This window comes from Megalobrama amblycephala, linkage group LG16 (assembly GCF_018812025.1).
Source record: "Megalobrama amblycephala isolate DHTTF-2021 linkage group LG16, ASM1881202v1, whole genome shotgun sequence".
Taxonomy (NCBI): domain Eukaryota; kingdom Metazoa; phylum Chordata; class Actinopteri; order Cypriniformes; family Xenocyprididae; genus Megalobrama; species Megalobrama amblycephala.
In genome coordinates, this window is record NC_063059.1 from 29,785,400 (window position 1) to 29,807,635 (window position 22,236).

Below are 22,236 nucleotides of genomic sequence, written 5' to 3' on the forward strand. Positions count from 1 at the left end.
ATCAGAATGCAGCGACCGTGCTTCATCCCGCCCACTTTCCTACGAAAAGGAAAGAACAAATGAACGACTTTGATGCCTGAGGCTACAGATTAGGTTGTTTCTGGGTTAAACGGACTCTGTGAAGATACATCTTTAAGCTTGTAGGTTGTTGCTGGGTTAAACGGAGCTGCGTGGAAACGGTCGTCTTGTCGGCTTCCGTTTAACAGGGACAGTCAGAGAACACATAGGACTAATTGGGCTTGCAAAAATGTTAACAACTGAAAAGAGTCTTCCATAAACACATGCCTGAGGTTTTACTGTTTGCTTATCAACCCTCCTGTCATAAATGTACTCCCTTTTTTTTTTTTTTGTCTCTGCTCTTCATCAGCCCCCTCTCTGCATATAAGTGTAATCCATTGTACTTGTACATACAAGTATGGCAATAACATGTCCTGCTACATTTTCATATGAACCTGAAATTTATAAATAACATATTAGTCAATAATAAGGAAATATGGGTTTAATTGGTTGCAAAACCAACAATTAATAAGGTGCAAACACCGACACGTGACACCAAGGCTGAGCGAAATTCAGAATTCAGTTCATGAGTGTGATTTGAATGGAATTGGTCATGCCGCAGAGGATGTTAGAAAGCAATTTGATGTGGAATGACAGGAAAATGAATGCACTTAATTGTTATTCAAAAAAATTCAGTACGGTCACATAACAGATTTTCTTCTACACACTAAAAAATGCATAATTAATAAGGAAAGTCTGCTTTATGTTGTTTGTCTCCATTTCGAAGACTTTAGGGTAAATGAGAGCATTCTGTGAAATGTTGGTGACGAAGTGCTTCAGGGTTCATAAAATAAAAATGTATTAATTTATTAAATATAATGTAATTCATGTATATGCTTGTATGGAAAATTGAAATACAAAGCTCATTTATTGATTATTAACATTAATATTAATTATTATGTCATATTCTTCTGGAATTACCTAATATAATGTGTGTTCTGTAACATATATGAGAAATTCATACTGAAAAATTAAATGTAATCTACTATTCAAAAGATTCTCTTCTGCTCACCAAGGCAGCATTTATTTGATAAAAATACAGTAAAAACAGTAATATTGTGAAATATTATTGCAATTTAAACTAACTTTTCTATTTTAATATTTAATCAGCATTTATTTAAAACAGAAGTCACTGCAGTTACACTGACACTGTGCAAAAGAATTGTTGATTTAACTTAAAAAAAAAAGTAAGTTACCTGGTTGCCTTAAAATTTTGAGTTCATTGAAATTAAAAATTTTAGTTAATGAAGGCTATTGGTTTAATCAACAGAAACTCAAAATATTATGTTATCTGAACCACATTAATTATTAAAGTTGATTTGACAAAAGAAAAAATGTGAGAAATCATGAAAATAATTTGCACTGAGTGGCAAAAAGACTAAGCGGAAGTGTTGGTATTCAGTGTGAATTCTGCAAATAACACAAAACGCATCTAAAATGGGAAAGAGCTGTGCGATCGACTGTACAAATAGATTCAACAAGAAATCGGAGCTATCTTTTACAGACTGCTGAAAGCTACAGAAAAGAGAAGCAAATGGATTGCTGCAATTCACAGAAACAACTGGACTTCAGGCAGCGAATGTGGATTTGCAGTTACCGTTTTAAGTAAATTAAAATATTGATATAAAATCAATTAAATATTTACCATCTTAAATTGTTTTTGTCAGCATTTATTAAAAAAAAACATCCATTATGGTGAGCCTTGTGTTCTACAAAGTGGGACAAAGAAAGTTTAGATGATAGATAGATAGATAGATAGATAGATAGATAGATAGATAGATAGATAGATAGATAGATAGATAGATAGATAGATAGATAGATAGATAGATAGATAGATAGATAGATAGATTATATATTTATTTGTATAGCTGTTCACAGTACACATCGTTTCCAAGCAGCTTCACAGAAAGTCATAATGTTATGTCTATAATGACTTGGTGCTTTAACAAGTTTTAGGGCTGGATGATACATATAACAATGATCTAAATCGGGATTATCACTTATATCTACCTATATTGTATTTATAGTGTTGTCTAGCAGATAAAGCGTTCACAGGCTTTGCTTTACGTATTTCCCTAGCATTGAAATCAGGTATATATATAAATGTCAGAAAACCTGATTCCTGGCCACATGTCAGTGTTCATGATTCACTGCTTCTTTGGTGAGTTGTAAGGAACACTGTCAAGTCCAACTGCCTTTAATTTACTCCCGTTTCTGCAGGTTCCCCCATTATATCTAGTCATGTCGCAGGATATTTTGCCACTCAGTCTGGCGTGTTCTGGCCAGACTGAGTGGCAAAATATATATAAAAAAAAAAAAAAAAAAAAAAAAACTTACTGACCCCAAACTTTCCAACGGTGGTGTATTATTTAAAAACTACATTCATAGTCGGTATATGAATTATTTTGATGTCATTATTTTTTAAGTGTACTTTCAGGAATTGAATTTCAAAGGCATTCTCAATTCATTTGTGAATGGCCCACAACCCAGTTTGACACTGACATGTTGTCTTTAGTTACAAGCTTTATCATGGGAAATGTGTGAAGATGTTGTAAACAAAAGCCTGTAAAGTACAGTGAAGCGGCGGATCGGTGGAGCCGGACCGGGGCACAACGGCTTTGTAAACAGACGGCCTTCAGCTATTTCTCTCTCTGGAGAGTATTTGTTTACTTGAAATGTTCTCAAGCTGTTTGTTTACTCTTGTCTTTCTAAAGCTTCAAGCTAGTCTGGGCTTCTTCTCTAGAGTAATCCACTACACATTTTCTTTTTCTGTATTTATAGTCCACATGTGCTTCACTTAATGTTTCAAGGCAGATTTTCATGCTTGTACTGTATGTTCGATCCAGCTGTATTTTCATATATGACGAAATGTTTCGTAATCCGCCGGTCTCGGTGCTACTGGTCTCAATTCCATCATTCACCAAAGAGATGACCGAGGGGTGAATTCGCTGAACGGTTGCGCAACTAGTATTTAAATGTCTGGCTGTCTTGGTTCAAACACTGCATAGTGAATTCCCCCCTCGATATAGTTGATGGAGACTTTGACTGAAGTTTTGTGTGTTTCACAGTGCCAGTGGTATGGATGCACTGAAGATCGAAGAGATGGAGAAGATGTTGAAGGAGGCACAACTGGAGAAAGCTCGACTCATTGAGTCCAGAGTGAGTCGTAGCATACAGTCACAATATTCATCTTTCTTGACTCTCAGTCACGTATAATAACCGCTGCCCTCTTTTGGCCCGCAGGAACGAGAGACTCAGACCCGTAAACTCATGCTAGAGGAAGAGAGAAGAAGAAGGGAGGAGGCGGAGAAGAGACTGCAGGAGGAGACCGTACACAGACAGCAGCTGATAGAGAAGGAGGTGAAGATGAGGGCCAAAAACTTCTCTCAGGTGAGGAGATGCCGAGAGTACTAGTACTGTCGATTTAATGGATTCATTTTGTACTGTTAATGAATTAGTGGTTAGAGTTTTTAGAGATTCTTTGTATTTCATATGATTTTGAAAAACATTTATACCATTTGCAAGGAAAGATTAAATTTAATGCCATGTAGTGTAACCATCAAGTAAAATAAAACATTTCGTACACTTTACATGAGGGTGCACACATAGTAGTCATTCGTTTTTAATTTAATTAGTAATTTAATTGATTAAATTTAATTAATCATTTTCATTAGTAATTTAATTTAAACCTTTTATATAAAAAATATTGTTAACACATTACCTTAAGGTATAATTCTCACTATTTACTAGTTATATAGATAGATATTGGTTGTTTATTAGTTATTATTTTAGTTATAGCACATATTAATGCCTTATTCTGCATGGCCATATTCTACATCCCTTAATTCTACCCAATACCTAAACTTAACTATTTTACTAACAATTAATGAGCTGTAATTAGGAGTTTGAGGCAAAAGTCATAGTTAAGAGTTCATTTGCAAAAACCGATAAATGCCACGTTTTAAAAAAAAAAACTGACTGCCGTGCGTTATTCTCCACATATAGCACGTTCTGAACCCTAAATACTAAATACTGTCAAGGCATCGTGAGTTCATGTTTCATAGCAGAAACCGACAAGCACCCTTGTTGTTTGTGTACACCAGTGGTTCCCAACCACGTTCCAGCACTGCACATTTTGCATGTTTCCTCAATTAAACACACCTGATTCAGGTCATCAGCTCATTATAGCAACTCCAAGACCTGAAATGGGTATGTCAGACAAAGGAGACATGCAAAATGTGCACTGTTGGGGGGCCTCCAGGAACGTGGTTGGGAACCACTGGTGTACACAACCCGATAAGTCTGTTTTAGCGAATCAGCGTGCAGTATTCAGGTCAGGTGACAAGACTGCTAGTCACTGCGAAAAGACGCGCTAGCTGAGGGGAGTTTCGTTAAAGCTGACTAAAAGTGATCGAGGATTTATAATTTCGACTCCTGCTAGTCCTTGTACACCATACACGACTTACATTACACGTCTGAACCCTTGTTTGTTCTTTTGCGTTTTTGTGTGAGTGTGTGTACAGTATGTGTGCGTGCATGCATGTGTGCATCTGTGAGTGTGTGTGTGTGTGTGTTTGAGTGTGTTTTAAATACAATTACAAAGCAATTACTTGGTTTGGTTGCACCAAAAAAACGCTTTTTTTCAATGAACTTAAATTTTGTAAGTTACCTCTATTTCTTTAGTTATTATTACTTAAAACGACCCAACTGCAGTTTGATTGATATTACTTGGAATGCACAATAAAAAACATGATTTATGAGAATTAATAAAAACAAAGTTATCTGTTTAGTTATCATAGTGAGAAATGGAACCTAATCGAAAGTGTGACCAAAATATTATAAATACAGTTGCTATCATAAATGTACATACACTGTGCAGTTGCAGAATCTGCTAAATTATGGTAATTTTAGCAAAATAAGAGGGATCATAAAAATTGTTTTTTGTTTTTTTATTTAGTATTGCCCTGAATAAGGTATTTAACTAAAAAAAATTTTAACTAAGCCATTAAACTATTATATAAATATGTTTACATATAGTCCAAAAGATAATATAATTTATCTGATATTGACCTTGACACGCAGTCACTATGAGGGTCTGTTTTGTTTGTTTTTTTGTTCCTGCATGTTGGTTGTACCATGTACACTACCAGTCAAATGTTTGGAAACATTACTATTTTTAATGTTTTTGAACAAAGTCTCTTATGCTCATTAAGGATGCATTTATTTCATAATAAATACAGAAAAAACAATAATATTGTGAAATATTATTACAATTTAAAATTGTGGTTTTCTATTTTAATATACTTTAAAATATAATTTATTTCTGTGATGCAAAGCTGAATTTTCAGCATCATTACTGTGTCACATGATCCTTCAGAAATCATTCTAATATGCTGATTTGACACTCAATTATTATCAATGTCGAAAACAGTTGTGTTGCTTAATATGTTTTTGGAACCTGTGATACTTTTTTCAGGATTCATTGATGAATAAAAGGTTAAAAATAACAGCATTTATTCAAAATATAAATCTTTTCTAACAATATAATTATTTACTATCACTTTTTATAAATTTAACACATCCATGCCGAATAAAAGTTTTAATTTCTTTCAAAAAAAAAAAAGAAAGAAAAAAAATTACTGACCCCAAACTGTTGAACGGTAGTGTATATTGTTACAAAAGATTTCTATTTTAAATAAATGCTGATATTTTTTTACTTTTTATTCATCAAAGAATCCTGAAAAAGTATCACAGGCTATAAAATAATATTAAGCAGCACAACTGTTTCCAACATTGATAATAAATCAGCATATTAGAATGATTTCTGAAGGATCATGTGACACTGAAGACTGGAGTAATGACGCTGAAAATTCAGCTTTGCATCACAGAAATAAATTATATTTTGAAGTATATTAAAATAGAAAACCATAATTTTAAATTGTAATAATATTTCACAATATTATTGTTTATTCTGTATTTATTATGAAATAAATACAGCCTTAATGAGCATAAGAGACTGTTCAAAAACATTAAAAATAGTAATGTTTCCAAACTTTTGACTGTGTATATATATATAACTCTGAGGAGTAATAATAAATGATTATGCCAAACTACGTTTTTTATATATATATATATGATTTTAGGACAGTTTTTGACCTTATGCCACACCAAAAAATATCAGAAAGAATCTTAATTCAGATATTAAAAATGTGCTCCTCATAAAAGAGGTGTTTTTAAATTACTGAATGTATGAACTGCATTTTTTGAAGCATTTTTGAAGAAATGAACTGAAAACCACATCATGTCATTAATCATCATAACAAAAATGTGTGTTGATTCCCAGGCCCGTCCGATGACACGATACCTGCCCATTCGCAAAGAGGAGTTTGACCTCCGTTCCCACATCGAGTCCTCAGGTCACAGCGTGGACACGTGCTACCACGTGATTCTCACCGAAAAGATGTGCAAGGGCTATCTTGTCAAGATGGGAGGGAAGATCAAATCCTGGAGGAAGCGCTGGTTCGTCTTTGATCGCCTTAAAAGGACATTTTCCTACTACGCCGGTATGTGTACCGCAGCGTCGCCTTCCAACATCCTCCTTACTGTGCACTATGCTAATGCCGCTCCGCAAACGTGTCGTTACGCTTTCGTCCCCCCTGAGGTTGGGGAAAGAAACGAGGGCAGAACAAAGAGTGGATTGTGGGTGAATCCAGCAGTGGGGGGATACGGATAATTAGTAATTCTTAAGCTCACAGTGGCTGCCATGATTTCCGATAGCCTCGGGTTAGCTAGGGGCATACAAATAACCAGAAGCCCGTCCGCTTGCTATCTGATGGTGATGAAATCTGCCGCAATGCTGAGGAAATCGTGCTCATCATCCAGCCGTGGCGCTCGGGAAAGCGTGAGCTCTCGCTCTTTATTTTTGCGCGGACTGAAAATGAAGGGGTTGCACTGCAGTAACAAGGTCACATCGGTGCTTACCAGATCATTATTCTCCAGGGGAGTGGGGGCTTATTTGCTTTTGAAACCTTCGCTGTGCAAAACATTGTGTTAATCAGTAGTTTTGTCTTGTTTTCCAGTAAAAATACTTGGAAATGCTTGTTTTCGCAGAACATATCTTATTCGCTTTTGCTTTTGGAGTTCATTTGTCTTGTTTTGATATTAAAAACACACTTTAAACAGAAATATTGCAATAAAATTCTCATTAAGGGAACCATTTTTCGCAGCATGACATCTCTTTTTCTCCTGTTCGCAGATAAACACGAGAGCAAATTGAAGGGCGTCATCTACTTCCAGGCTATTGAGGAGGTTTACTACGATCACCTGCGCAGTGCCACAAAGGTACGGCCCCCTATCGGATACGAGACCCTCGTATAAGCACAGCTCGCATCTCCCGCTGTTTTTCTGCTCTGCACTCCTGTTGCACCATTTCATTTGATCTTTTTCTGTTAGCTTCTTTCTTCTCTTTTGTCTCTTATGCTGTAACTCTGCTGTCAATATCCCCCACCCCTCTTTTTCTTCATTCTTTTGCTTTGCCGACTGTTTTCACAGAAAGGATTTTTCAATCTGAATTTGACAAACGTACGTATCACTTCTCCACCACTATCGCCCTATCCTGCATGTTTGCTCAAAGGAGAAATTGCTCTAATTCTTGCATTTTTCACACACTTACTCCCTTGTGACTAATTAGCATACCTCGTGTTGTATTGTTTTGAATAACTGGACTATTTGCACTTTAACTGAGGCCAATTTTTAAAGTGCATATTTGTTTTTTTGCATAGTTACTGAGGATGAGAGAATGTAATTTACAACCTGTGCATTTCCCTTAAGTGTTTCTCTACTACTCCCACCTGTGATGAGATGCTAAGTGTGTATATAACGTAATAGCCCCACAGAAGCAGTTGTGTGGTATATTGTACACCGTCAGCTTCACGTTGTATAATGTTAACCGGCATTAACTGGAAGCCATAACATAATTCACTCCTTGTCAGTTTCAGAAACTATGGAAGCTTGTTTCTGCCACAGAATAAAAAAATAATAATAATAATTGAAACTTTTTATTTAACAATTCTGTTCTCAGAATTTTAACTTTTTTTCTCGTGGTTCTGAGTTTATAGCTCACTATTCTGATTTTTCTTAGAACTGTGAGTTTATATCTCAGAATTTTGAGTTACAAAAACTCATATTTCTGAGTTTTTTATCCCAATTGCGAGTTTATATCTCACAATTCTGACTTTTTCCTCGCAATTGCAAGTTTATAATTCGCAAATCTCAGTTACGAGTTCTAAAGTCCAAATTGTGAAATATAAACTTGTAATTGAGAAATTTTGGGGGGAATCGTAAGATATAAACACGCAAATGAAAAAGTAATTCCGACCTTTTATTTCAGAGTTCTGACATTTTTCTTGCAATTGCGCAAATCAGATTTTTCCTTGCAATTGCAAGTTTATAACTCACAAATCTGACTCGCAATTGTGAGTTATAAAGTCCGAATTGTGAGATATAAGCTTGTAATTGAGAAAAAAATCTGAATTGTAAGATATAAACACGCAAATAAAAAAGTAATTGCAAACTTTTATTTCACAATTCTGACTTTTCTTGCAATTGCAAGTTTATAACTCACAAATCTGACTTGCAATTGTGAGTTATAAAGTCAGAATTGAGATATAAACTTGTAATTGCGAGAAAAAAAGTCTGAATTGTAAGATATAAACATGCAAATAAAAAAGTAATTGCAACCTTTTATCTCACAATTCTCACTTTCGAGTTTATAACTAAAAAAATCTAAGTTCAAATCGCAACTGTAAGATATAAAGTCTGAATTATGTGATATAAACTTGCAGTTGCAAGGAAAAAAGTCTTTGTTGAAAAAGAATTTTGAGATAAAAAGGTGCAGTTATCTTATTATTCCATGGTGGAAACAAGAATCCCTTTGTCATTTGATTAGATTTGTTGCCTATTGAATGATTTTTATATTGTCTGAAAAGCTCTTTAATAATGAGTGTTTTGGTGAGAACTAATTATCATTTTTAACAAGCACCTCCTACTCTACTTATGCAGATGTATTGAAATTAGAGATGCTAATGCTTAATCAATGATTATTAATTAAGTGTTATGACATTCGATTAATCCATTTTAGCTCAAGAGAGATCAGTAATCACCCGGGGCTTAAACACGTATCATGTGATGTAGACATAGATGCAGCTTTGGCTTATAAAACAGGCCCAAAACAATCAAGAGCACAAATGCCATAATAGTGTGTTAAAATACAACGTGATGATAAGCTATAAAATAAATTAAACAAGCTATCGACATTTAAAAAATAGATCAAAGGCAGTGTGTCCAATCAAACACTGCAGCATTTTGGTGATCTGTCACTTGTTAAAAAACAGCTAAATATGCCAACATGAATATGACACAGCCTCATTCTCTGAAATCATGGGCAAAATAATGTAAAAGAAAATACAACCAAGACTACAATAAACACAGGTTCGCGTCCAGTGAGGATAAACATGCTTTTGTGAGTTTGTGAGGTGAATTATTGAATGCCGATAACATGAAGCTAAAAAATTTGACAGACAATTTCAGTTTTATTACAATAAACATAAACTTAAGTTCAAAATCAAATGTGAAATATGAAATTATATATATATATATATATATATATATATATATATATTACTATATTATTCAGAAATATTAAATTATATAATTTGCATTCATACTAAATATAATTGCATTAAAATATATTTATTAAGATGAAAATACTGATACTTTAAATATCAGTACATTTGTTTACTCATTTAATTAAATTGATTTTTTAAAATGTTATAATCATTTTGATTGTAGTTATTAAATATATGTATTATAAAGTATAAATATAAATAAAACTATATATTATATGATCTGATCCACACAACAAAATTTTATCTGCATTATTCATACACATTATTATTATTATTAAAGCTTGAAAATTTTTATTAAATTGGACTAAATATAAATGAATAAATAACAGCATGTTTCTTATGTTTATTTAATTAACAGATTATATTATTATTATATTAATGTGTGTACTAGTTTTAATTGCAGTTACAATAGTGCATGTAGTATTTGGAGTCTTCCACATGCACTTTGCATGATTAAATAATTGAATTTTAATTAAAGTCAATTTGACGTCCCTAATGGATAAACAGCAGATAATTCACGCCTTAACCGAATGAACGATGCGCTCCATACGTGGCTTTCTCACTGATCTGATTGTGTCTTTTTGAATGCAGAGCCCCAACCCCTCCCTGACCTTCTGCGTGAAGACGCACGACAGACTGTATTACATGGTGGCCCCCTCGGCAGAGGCCATGAGGATCTGGATGGATGTGATAGTGACAGGAGCCGAGGGCTACACGCAGTTCATGAACTGAGATGAAAACCACCGCTGCTTGCTGACCCACGCGTCAAAACGGAAAACGATCGGCAGGGAGACTTTAAATGACCCAGACCTGTTATTCCCAACGAGAGGAAAAACTTTATTTTGTTACTTCCTTTTTTTTTTTCTTCTTCTTCTTCTCGTGTTTCCTGAAGATGTTGTATATTCACTCAGCCGCACAGACAGATATCCACCAGAGGTTTTCCACGTCTGCCTGGATTGAAAAAGGGAGCTCTAGAAGACGGAAAGACCCGGTGAACCAAACCTGCAGGTGGTGGCTCACTCGCCATCTACGAAAATGCCTTTTTGCCGTCAGAGATATTTTTCAGTTGCAGTTTATCTTGTCTGGATGTGCAGAAACATGTAATAGACTTTCATTTGTAACGTTTGTCCCACGATTTGTCTTTTCAAACATAATGGGAAAAATGCCAAATGACATCAAGCCATTCTGGAATAGCATCGCGCTAAAAATTCGATGGGATTGATTGACCGACGCGAAACGGCGAGAGAGTATTTTGAGAGAATGCTGCAGTACGTGATGTTTTAAATTAAATTTACAAGAGTATACTATTCACATTTAAAGATCCAGTATCACAGAAACAAAGACTTAATCCACCAAAGCTCACCTACCAGCTCAGGAGTCTATATTTATTGTAGAGGGACATCAGTGACTCCTGTCCAACTGTATCCCACTGTGTTCCCAGCTTATTCTTTTAGATACAGAACCACAACCGCATTCACACACACCATGTACAACTGTAGAGTCTATTTGCCAAGTCCTGACAACTTGATCTTGTGATTTGACTCCCAAGGGAGGCAGCCATTTCCTATCACTGCCAGCCTATGAGAGTTTGGAATAATTGCCACAAACAGGAGAAAAAGAAACAACGTCATAATCATGCAAGTTATGCAGTGCCTTGATATTGACCCATATTTGTCACTCTTAGTGTTTGAACTGTTACACTAGTGAAAAATTGCTGGAATCACAGGCTTAAAGGGTCAGTTCACCCAAAAATGTCATTAATTACTCACCCTCATGTCGTTCCACACCCGTAAGACCTTTGTTCATCTTCGGAACACAAATTAAGATATTTTTGATGAAATCTGTGAGATATAGAAAGGTCCAGAAAGGTAATAAACACATCGTTAAAATAGTCCACGTGACTGCAGTGGTTCAACCTTAATGTTATGAAGCGACGAGAATACTTTTTGTGCACAAAAACAAAACAAAAATAATGACTTTATTCAACAATATCCTCTCTTCTTTCTTATTCTCTTACGCTGTTTACGTTCAGAGCTTCCAGGTTTTATGTCAGAATGCCGACTCATTATTGGCCGGTTCCTGCGTCAGCAACACATGCATGCGTCATGCTGCTCGCGTGAACAGCGTCGGCCAATACTGAACCGTAAACAGCGTAAGAGAATGACAGAGAAGATATTGTTGAATAAAGTCGTTATTTTTTTGTTTTTGCGCACAAAAAGTATTCTCGTCGCTTCATAAAATTATGGTTGAACCACTGCAGTCACGTCGACTGTTTTAAAAAAGTATTCTCGTCGCTTTAAATGTTGTTAAATTGCTGTCTATGGACGAGTCGGATACCGCTTGGATTTCACCAAAAATATCTTAAAGGGATAGTTCACCCAAAAATGAAAATTTGATGTTTATCTGCTTACCCCCAGCCAATCCAAGATGTAGGTGTCTTTGTTTCTTCAGTAGAACACAAATGATGATTTTTAACTGCAACCGTTGCCGTCTGTCAGTGGTATAATGCAAGTCAGCGGGAACTTGGACTATAAGAGTAAATAAAACACGACAGACAAATCCAAATTAAACCCTGCGGCTCGTGACGACACATTGATGTCTTAAGACACGAAACTATCGGTTTGTGCGAGAAACCGAACAGTATTTATATCATTTTTTACCTCTAATACACCACTATGTCCAACGGCATTCATCACTCGATTCGTCAGGTCTGATCGCGCTCTGACGGCGGCAGTGATGTCTCGCGCATATACTTCAATGAGAGCGAGACATCACTGCCGTTGTCAGAGCGCGATCAGACCAAACGAATCGAGTGATGAATGCCGTTGGACATAGTGGTGTATTAGAGGTAAAAAAATGATATAAATACTGTTCGGTTTCTCGCACAAACCGATCGTTTCGTGTCTTAGGACATCAATGTGTCGTCACAATCTGCAGGGTTTAATTTGGACTTGTCTAAGCAAGTTTTATTTACTCTTATTGTAGATGTTCCCATCCACTAGCATTATTTGACTGACAGACGGCAACGGTTGGAGTTAAAAATCATCATTTGTGTTCTACTGAAGAAACAAAGTCGCCTACATCTTGGATGCTCTGGGGGTAAGCAGATAAACATCAAATTTTCATTTTTGGGTGAACTATCCCTTTAATTTGTGTTCTGATGATGAACGAAGGTCTTACGGGTGTGGAACGACATGAGGGTGAGTAATTAATGACAAAATTTAAATTTTTGGGTGAACTAACCCTTTAAATGTGCGGTCATATTAGCGAAATTTCGCAATTTAGCAACGTATGAAGCACAGCTTACACAGAAGTCACTTTCAAACCAAACAGCTTTCTGCTTGTATATGTGGCAAATTTCGTGAGCTGCGAATTTTTTGTGGAGAATTTGTTCACCCTCATGTAAAAATTCCGATTGTGTGGATTCCTTTTGAAATGACCGTATTTTGATGCTGAAAAATTGCCTAACAGTAAATGTGACCGCACCTTTATTTCTTGTGATGCACAGTGGGTTTTACTGTTTTCCCAAACAGCAACATAGTGTCGGCCCAGACATGTGGATTCCATGCGTACCAGATGTGGGCCAACACTAAGTTGTTGACTGGGTTAGGAGATTGTCAACAGACACATACTGTAAATTAAAAAAACAAAAAAAGGTAACGTATTTAAATCAGTCTGAAACTGCTTTAATAAAATTTAAGGAGCTATTCAAAGGGTTTAGTAGCTCTTCAAGTATTATTAAAGGGACAGTTCACCCAAAAATGAAAATTCAGTCATTAATTACTCACCCTCATGTCGTTCCACACCTGTAAGACTATTGTTCATCTTCGGAATATAAATTAAGATATTTAAATTAAGATAAGGGGGCCTTTCAGATTTTATCAAAAATATCTTAGTTTGTGTTCTGAAAATGAACAAAGGTCTTACGGGTGTGGAACGACATGAGGGTGAGTCATTAATGACAGAATTTTTATTTTTGGGTGAACTAACCCATTAATGTTGACAGGCAGGCTATTAACTAGTCTGCCTAGGGAAAATAAAATGTTTATTTATGGTTAGCGATGTTAGCAGCTATGACACTGTTTAAAAAAAAAGACCAACGTGTTCTGTTTTCTCCCGAAACAAAATTGTATGTTCAAACGGAAATCTACAGAGAACTCAAATCAACATGAATAATTAGTCTTCATTTTGCGTGTAAGATGTACTATCACACAACTAGCTGAAAACAGTGTTGTAAAATGTTGAACATGAATACAGTCACAGTTTTCCTTGTTTCAAGTGTTTTTTTGTGTGTTTATTTGCCTAATTATGAGCTATGCTAACATACACTTGCGGGAAAGACCGTAGCCCAGAGGTCACAGCTAAACTCGGACTTCAGATGTAAAAGGGCAAGTAATCTTCACTGCTTTAATTAACACTGCAACACAAGCACAAGTCTTGCATCATAGCGACTGTGTTGTTTTCATGACACCAGACAAGAGAGCAGCATGCTAAATTAAAAAGCTACTGCTAAGATATACTACAATAAGTTTAAAGAAAGTTTGTAGACCAAGTTTGTTTTGATTGGACAAAAAGGGTTTCATAAATCACTTAAAAGACATATTTTAGAAGTGCAATATGCTGTGAAAATACTCTTACATACACTGAACAGCAACAAAATGTTGGATTGTGTGACTACATTGTTTTGTTAGTGACTATGGTGTGTGCAAACAGAGAATATAATTAGTGTTTTCTTTTTTGTTCTGGGGACGAAATTGAGCAGTTTATAAAAGCTATTAAGCCAAGCTCTGGATTTAAAATATGTTCATGTTTGCATTAGGTTCAAAGTTATATTTTGACTCAGAACTTATATGTGAAAACTGCTTTTAAAATGGAGGTTATCACTACATATGGAGCCATTTGCTGCATGGCGGCCCTAAAAACAATTTCAATCTCTTTAGAATTCAAACTTTGAGAAGAAAAAAAGTGAGTGTCAGTTCAGTCTTTGAGCAATATGTAGGCAATACTTATTGAACTGTTTGGGATTTACAGTACACTTTAGTCTCTCTGAAGTGAGTTGTTCGCTGATGCAATTTGTTGGGATCGTTTACTGAAATTATTTGGTAATTTCTGGAACGCAGTGAAACTGACACTGTTTTAGTGGGCAGCAGTAGGAGAATGTTCGCAATTAGCATTCTAACATAATATTACTGAAGTTAACAGGCATTTTAAAAGATGAATTCTTGCTGCTAAGAAGAGATATCAGGAATCTGAGTGGTTTTTAAACAGTTTTTGACTCTGCTACTTTTAAAGACTCGAGGGGGAAAGCGGTATACAGATATCATTGGGTGTTACAACAGTAAACAAAAAGTTTGAAAGCAGCTTTTATGTGTTGGTGAACCAGTAGAAGAGATGAATCCACAACTATCAGTTCTACTTCTAAAAATATAAATTGCTTTGAAATGTGGGTTGGGTTGATTTAATTCATGCATCAGAGGGCTAATATGTACTATAACGTCTAGCTCAGTGGTTCCCAAACCTGTCCTGGAGGACCCCCAGCCCTGTACTTTTTGTATGTCTCCCTATTTCTGACACACCCATTTCAGGTCTCGCTGTCTCTACTAATGAGCACATGAGTTGAATCAGGTGTGATGGACGAGGGAGACATACAAAATGTGCAGGGCTCAAGGGTCTTAGCTTATTCTTTTAAGGTCCAGACATTTGCATATGTACAGTAATGATAATAAAGGTAGATAATCACAGGACAAAAAAAGTTTTAGATGCAAAAAAGAACATTTAATAGCAACTAAAATGCATAATCAATTCAGTGATGAAATATTTTTGATTTTAGAAGACAATTTTATTAGAAAAAGTGATAGAAGGACCATCTAAAATGTAAGTATTAATTCTGTCTCTCCATCTATTCCAGAGTATGATTGCATCAGCACTTCAGATCATCACCTGAAAAACAACAGATCAAACATTTATTAAAGCCACATACATACATATTTATCCCATATACATCATACTAATATTAGGGATGTGCACAAATAGTCGAATATTCGTTCTGTAATAAATATTCGAAAAATAAAAATACTACTCGAATTTTACTATGTTGCTTTGCTGGCCGTAAATGCAGTGAATCCATGATAAATCCTAAGCACTAAAACTCGCAGTTATAACTAAATGCACCGGGTGGCGCTGTGGAGCGTGTTTAACAAGTTTATTTTATTTGATCGTCACATAATGTTGTCGTCTGCCTCGCAAAGTTTGGAATTACTTGGATGAAAATGATTTTACAAAATGGAATTACTTTTGATCAAATTAATGAATGAAACCGAGTTATCATAATATCAACACCATAATGAGAAAGCACATGAAATCTAAATACCCGTCGAGTGAGGAAAGACAGCTGTCCATCACTGCATTCACGACAGATAAGCGCAACTGAAAGTTATCCCCGAGTGAGCCAAGATGATAACTTATCTGATAGCAAAATGATTTTGAGACATATGCTTCCTTTAAGTTTCGTCGAGGGAGATATATTTACGAACAGAAAATAAAGTGCTACTGTTAGAAACTTAGCTTAGCACACAGTTATGTAGGCTATTATTATCTTTGTGTCTCTGCAATGTCTGTCAGCACGGCTCGTTTTCTCACCCGAGCATGTGGATATTATTGTTTTTCTCAACATGAACATGTGAAACAATATAAACACGATAACCATATACTGACTCGAGTGTATTATGTACGTTTTGTACAATAACTGGCGCTGTCTGCTTTATTAGTATTTTTCCCGCTCGCGCTGCTTGATATTAAATGCTTTTGTTCTTAATATTTTCTGTTTACACATATTGTTTAATGCTTTGAACTAAAAAAAAAAAAACCTTAAGATATAATGTAAGCTTGTGTATATTTCCTAATCGTAAGCTTGTTCAGAAATGGTTACAAAATATTGATAAATATAAAACAATAACGTCTTTCTCGTTTAACCTCATTTAAATAAACGAATATTCGAATATTCGTTTTTTTTTTTACGAGTCCAAATATTCGAATATAATATTTTGGAAAAATGCCCATCCCTAACTAATATGCTGATTTGGTGCTCAAGACACAGCCTGTAGACTGATTTTTATGTGAAGGACAAAAAGTAGGCTGTGTCGTTTACATGTGCTCCCGAGAACCTCTCTTCCGTTCTATGAGACATGAATACAATTCATACTCATGCAGTGTTCGGGATAATGCTGAAAGAGCTATTCTGTTCTGTAATGTCAATGTGTCAAGCCAAAGACTATAGAATAACACAAGACGTGTCACTCGTATAGAGTGCCCCAGGGATGACGCGTTTTTGTAGGCAAAACCCGGAAGCGAGTTAGCATTTTAGGACTTCCGGTTCCAACGCCGTCAAGTCTATGGGTTTTTTGAATGGGTTTTTGCTAAATCGCCTGAAATAAGGTCTGTGGTTAACAAAGCCTCTAAATACTTTCACGTTTTGATCTATGACATAAAACACACCAGTTATAACCCACTTGTGATTTTTAAACTTTTACTGTGTCTTAAATTCGGCGGTTGCTAACAAATTGCTAAAAGGGACTTCATACACAGCGCAGATCATAATCAGTGAGCATGTTTTTAAATAGAGTTGTTTTCTAAATAAAGTTTGAGGACGCTTGCTGGTAACGACGTTGATCCGCGACCATGGTGTGCTGTAGTCCGTTTATAACCTACTGTTAGCCTTTTATATCTGACGACTTTATTTAGGCTTCAAAATCTATAAATGTTGTGTTAACTTGTAAAGATTATCTTGATAGACAAAACGTGTAAGTGTCATAACCCTTTGTTAAACACAGAGCTTATTTTCTGCGATTTTCCAAAAGTCTATGGGAAAAATGAATAGGCTTTCAGTCGAGGGAACCCATGCGCTGCTAACTTCCGGGTTGGCCTACAAAAACACGTCATACCTGGGGCACTCTATTGTTTTGAATGGGAGAAAGTGTAACGTGCAATATGGCGGAATAAGTCCCGCCTTCTAAAGCAAAGAGCCAATCGCCGACTGGTAAAGTCATCGCGTCACTTCAGCGGCCGTTAGAATCACCGGTTTCTATAGAAACAGTCAGACGTGCGCCCCCGAAGAGACGCGCATTTAGGTCTGCGCATGCGCATTAGCTTGATCCAGCCTGAAAAAAATACAGGTTTTTTGTCATGATTCGAGCGTTTAGAAACTATATTTATGAGTCGGTTGTTGTTAGATTTCATTGGTGATTTCAAATATGAAATTTAATCGTAAGGTTGACGAACAGTTTTGGAGAATCTGATGTTTCCCCATTCAAAGAGATAGGAGCTGCATGATGCCCAGGATGCCCGAGAGGCTTTTCAAATATGGCCGCCGAGTGAAATGACTTGTCTTAAAGGCAGGGTAGGCAAAAAAATGTATAAAAAACTTTTTTTCAAAATTTGTTTAAACTTTATTTATATATCAATACATAATTAAAATGTAAGTACTCTGAAAAAGAAAGTATAAAAATCGAGTGTCTGTAGACCTCTCACGACTGTTTTAAAGACAGCTCATTATTTCCATTCACTCCACCCCCTCCCTTCTGGGCTCCTTCCAAAGCCACGCCCCCAAAACGCATGAACGTGTGACTCCGACCACTGAGCTGGAAGACGCATTATTTACCTGAGACGAGCGGAGAGGAAGGAGCACGGCATGTAGTGACATCATGTCAGAATCACATGTAATAAAAATAACTTTATAATTATGAAGATAAACAAACAAGATGTATTTTAGTACTCACTATCAAGCTAGCATATTGATATTGGTAAAGTTTAAAATATATATTTTTTGATTCGCTAACGAGCTATCTATAAGGCAAAGCTAAAAACAGGTTGCATGATACACGTTTTTCCATTACCATCATTTACACTGTGATGAAGATGAATTTCGTGTAAGATTCATAACATATACGTTGTTCTACAGATCAACAGAGTAACATACACTCAAATATCAACTCACAACTGCATTGCAGACACAAAATAATAACACACACATACAACAAAGTGTGTACGACACACACAGATACAAGATAAAGACATCAGTAAACATAGGTAGAGAATATAAAAACAAAACAAAGGCGAAAAAAAAACGTGCAGGTAAACTTACAGGTGAACATGGTAAAAGAGTTAGACAGAGGGTAAAATTATGCACAATTCAACACTATAGCTATCATTATTTATCGTCTCTACTACGGCTCGCTAAGTAATGTTATGTTAGCTATATTACGCAGCTACGTGTGCTAATGACACATGCTTCATGAAAAAATAAACAAAAAAATATGTATGATCAAAATACAAAAAGAAAGATTTACCTGTCCAGCAGAAATAAAGCCATCAAGGAGTCACTTTTCAGCCCTTGAGTTCCCTCAGTTCTCGCCATCGCTGGAAAGCCACGCCGATATTAACTCGCGTTTTATTTCTTTGTTTATCCAAAGACTTTTTGTTCATTGCCTTTTCTTGTACTGTTACTGTCTTCCTTTTTTTGCCTGGTTTGCCTTCACTAACTGCATAGGCCGATACTGTGAATTTAGCTTGCTGTTTCTCTGCCATTGTTTTGGTATTCCTAGGATCCATGCCTCTTGGATTCCCCAAATCAAACGTGCGCGCGCAAGTGGGCAGGTCATGTGTGGCAAAAGGGTGGTTGCCAAGGTTGCGAGAGAGTGACAGCCGCCTAAGCCAATCCTATGTTTCGTCCCGGATGGAAATAATGAGCTGTGTTTAATACAGATTAAACGGTCTAGAGTCACTCGATTTTTATACTCTTTTTATCAGAGTTCTTACATTTTAATTATGCATGTATATATATAGAAAGTTTAAACAAATTTGGAACAAAATTTCTTACCTACCCTGCCTTTAAAGGGACTTTGGTCGAGCCAAGAGAAGGGATTCATTCAAACTATCATGTCATTTTTCGAAACAGCCTTAACATTCTCTAAACTGCAATTGTCACAACTGTTCTTTGAAATAAGGTTGTCACGATACCATAAAAATGTCTTACGATACTATACCAGCTGAAGTATCACGATACCAAGTAGTATCGCGATACCATGCAGTATACAAAATGAACCAAACTTTCATAAAAACATGAAAACAGACCAGATTTTTCTCTGAATACTTCATTAATGAGAATGAATAACAGGCTTTTATTATCAATCAAATGAATCATTGTAAACAAAATTCATCTTCAAATTCAAATTCATCTGCACAGAAGCTGTATGAACTGACATTACGATGTAGCATTTAAGCATTTACACTTAAATTACAATTGCATAAATAATGTTATGATATTAATGTTTCAAATATAAAAATCTGAATATAGAAATAAAAATGTTGGCGGAAAAAAAAATGATAGAATATACCTACTTTTAGATGGTAAAAAAAATGATAGATTAGGCCTACTTTTAGATGGGAGACTAAAGTAGCCAGTAGGTGGCAGCAAGTGTTAATGATTAAGTCAATGAATCATTCAACCGATTCGTTCAAAACGGCTGATTCATTCAGGAACGAAGCAAATGACTTAATGAATGGATTAGTGAGTCAGTGACTCACCCAATTTGTTCAAAAACAGATTCATTTAGAAACGAAACAAAAACAGCGCTCTTGCTCGTTTCACGAACTATCAGGAGCATTTTTGCCAGCCTATCTTGAAATATCTAACCCTGACTGGAGAGCAGTATGTATATTAAAACATATAATACATTTATAATTATAAAATCACGATTGATATGATTGATAAGAACCGAGTGCAAAGCCGCTATAGCTTATTGATGAATGGAATTGCATTTGTCTGAATCGTGTTCGCAAAGATGTTTCTAGAAACAAACTATTTAATCTTTTCCAGAAGTGGTCAAATGAGCAACGGAAAAACTGTGAGAATTCATTAGTATATAAAGATTTTATGATGTTAATTAAGTGAATTTCAGACCCTTTCTCCAGATAAAATGCACTGGGAACAACAACGTGCAAGGGCAACTTTATCTCATTGCAAAATTAACTGAAACATCAGGAAACAATAAGGCGCTAATTCTACAGAGCATTTACTACACAGGGCACAGCAGACAGTCAACGGCAGTCTCTTGTAATGTTTTTGCAGGCACGTATGTTCAGTTGAAGTGTACCTGCCTCACTTACAACATTCCTTACGGTACTGACGATACTACCGTTTAAAAAATACAATGGCATCGCCAGTATTTTGAAGCTTTGGTATCGCGATACTACCGTAGTACCGGTACACCGTGCAACCCTACTTTGAAACATCAGGGGCCTCATTTATAAAATGTTGCACAGAAATCATCCTAAATTTGATCTTACGATCATTTGATCTTTGACTTGTGCGCAGCTGAATGGTTTCAGTTCTCTGCATTGTAAACGACACCTAATTAATGTCATTTACATATAAATGATCAACAGTCATCATCCAAATCCTTTTATTTTATAATGGCAAGCTGCAAGAATAGCTTACATTTCCAAAAACCTGCAATAATCTGACAAGGAAAAGTGCATACATCTGCTCAGACCCTGACATGACATAAGCACTTTTCCACGTCAAAGACCGTTATAAATATGAGCGTTGCCGTGGATTTAAGCTTATACACACTCTAAGATCAAATCTGTGCGTACACACTACTGTTGTAGTCAAGACCACCTAAACCAAGATCAAGGCCCAGACTAGCACTCCTCAAATTCATCTGAAAGATCCACATTTACTGCCTGAGAAATGTCTTATTTTTTAATCCGTAATTACAATTAAAATAATACCAATCAATTGAAATCACTAACAACAAAGTTCATCTTTACAATGCAGAGGTGGAACAGAAACTGCATCTGAATCGGTACAATTACAAATGCATAAATAATGTTGAGATTAATGTTTTAAAAATAAAATTATTTATTGAACAGTTGAAAAAAAAAAATCAATATCACATTTGCAATTGTGCTCAAATTTGTAAAAACAGCCCTCTTTCTTGTGATATTGCTTAATTATATGTTATAACTATCAAGACCTTATAAAAGTACATTTTGCAATTATATCTTGAATTTTGAATTTCATATCTTTTCTGTCAAAAATACTAGAAAAGGCAGTTTCATCACAACTATGTTCCTTTTTAGAAAGAAAGAAATAATATCTGTGAGGATTTCCAGTCAGGATTTAGACCGTACCATAGTACTGAGACTGCTCTCATTAGAGTTACTAATGATTTGTTCTTATCATCAGATCGTGGTTGTATCTCTCTATTAGTGTTACTGGATCTTAGTACTGCTTTTGACACTATCGATCACAATATTCTCTTAAATAGACTCGAAAATATGTTGGCATTAGTGGAATTGCATTGTCATGGTTCAAATCATACTTATCTGACTGTTATCAGTTTGTAGTAATAAACGATGAGATGTCATATCAATCACAAGTTAAATATGGAGTACCGCAAGGCTCAGTACTAGGACCGTTGCTTTTCACTCT

The 22,236-nt window shown here is 35.6% G+C and overlaps 2 protein-coding genes across 17 annotated transcripts in view; one reads left to right on the forward strand and one right to left on the reverse strand.

The window, feature by feature from the left end:
* phldb1b (pleckstrin homology-like domain, family B, member 1b) overlaps nt 1-11,596 on the forward strand; it is a 96,708-nt gene extending 85,112 nt beyond the window's left edge. For 14 of the 16 annotated variants that reach the window (XM_048159697.1, XM_048159700.1, XM_048159695.1 and 11 more), the window contains 6 exons: nt 3,126-3,216; nt 3,301-3,447; nt 6,401-6,620; nt 7,313-7,398; nt 7,609-7,638; nt 10,335-11,596. In XM_048159697.1, coding sequence (XP_048015654.1) covers nt 3,126-3,216; nt 3,301-3,447; nt 6,401-6,620; nt 7,313-7,398; nt 7,609-7,638; nt 10,335-10,475 — 715 coding nt within the window. In that variant the 3' untranslated portion in view covers nt 10,476-11,596. The remainder of the gene's footprint in view (nt 1-3,125; nt 3,217-3,300; nt 3,448-6,400; nt 6,621-7,312; nt 7,399-7,608; nt 7,639-10,334) is intronic. The other 2 variants (XM_048159709.1, XM_048159698.1) reach the window with 1 other exon arrangement.
* A 3,900-nt stretch (nt 11,597-15,496) lies between these two features.
* LOC125248175 (alpha-2-macroglobulin-like protein 1) overlaps nt 15,497-22,236 on the reverse strand; it is a 34,829-nt gene continuing 28,089 nt past the window's right edge. Inside the window, exon 36 of the mRNA XM_048159870.1 lies at nt 15,497-15,683. Coding sequence (XP_048015827.1) covers nt 15,680-15,683 — 4 coding nt within the window. The 3' untranslated portion in view covers nt 15,497-15,679. The remainder of the gene's footprint in view (nt 15,684-22,236) is intronic.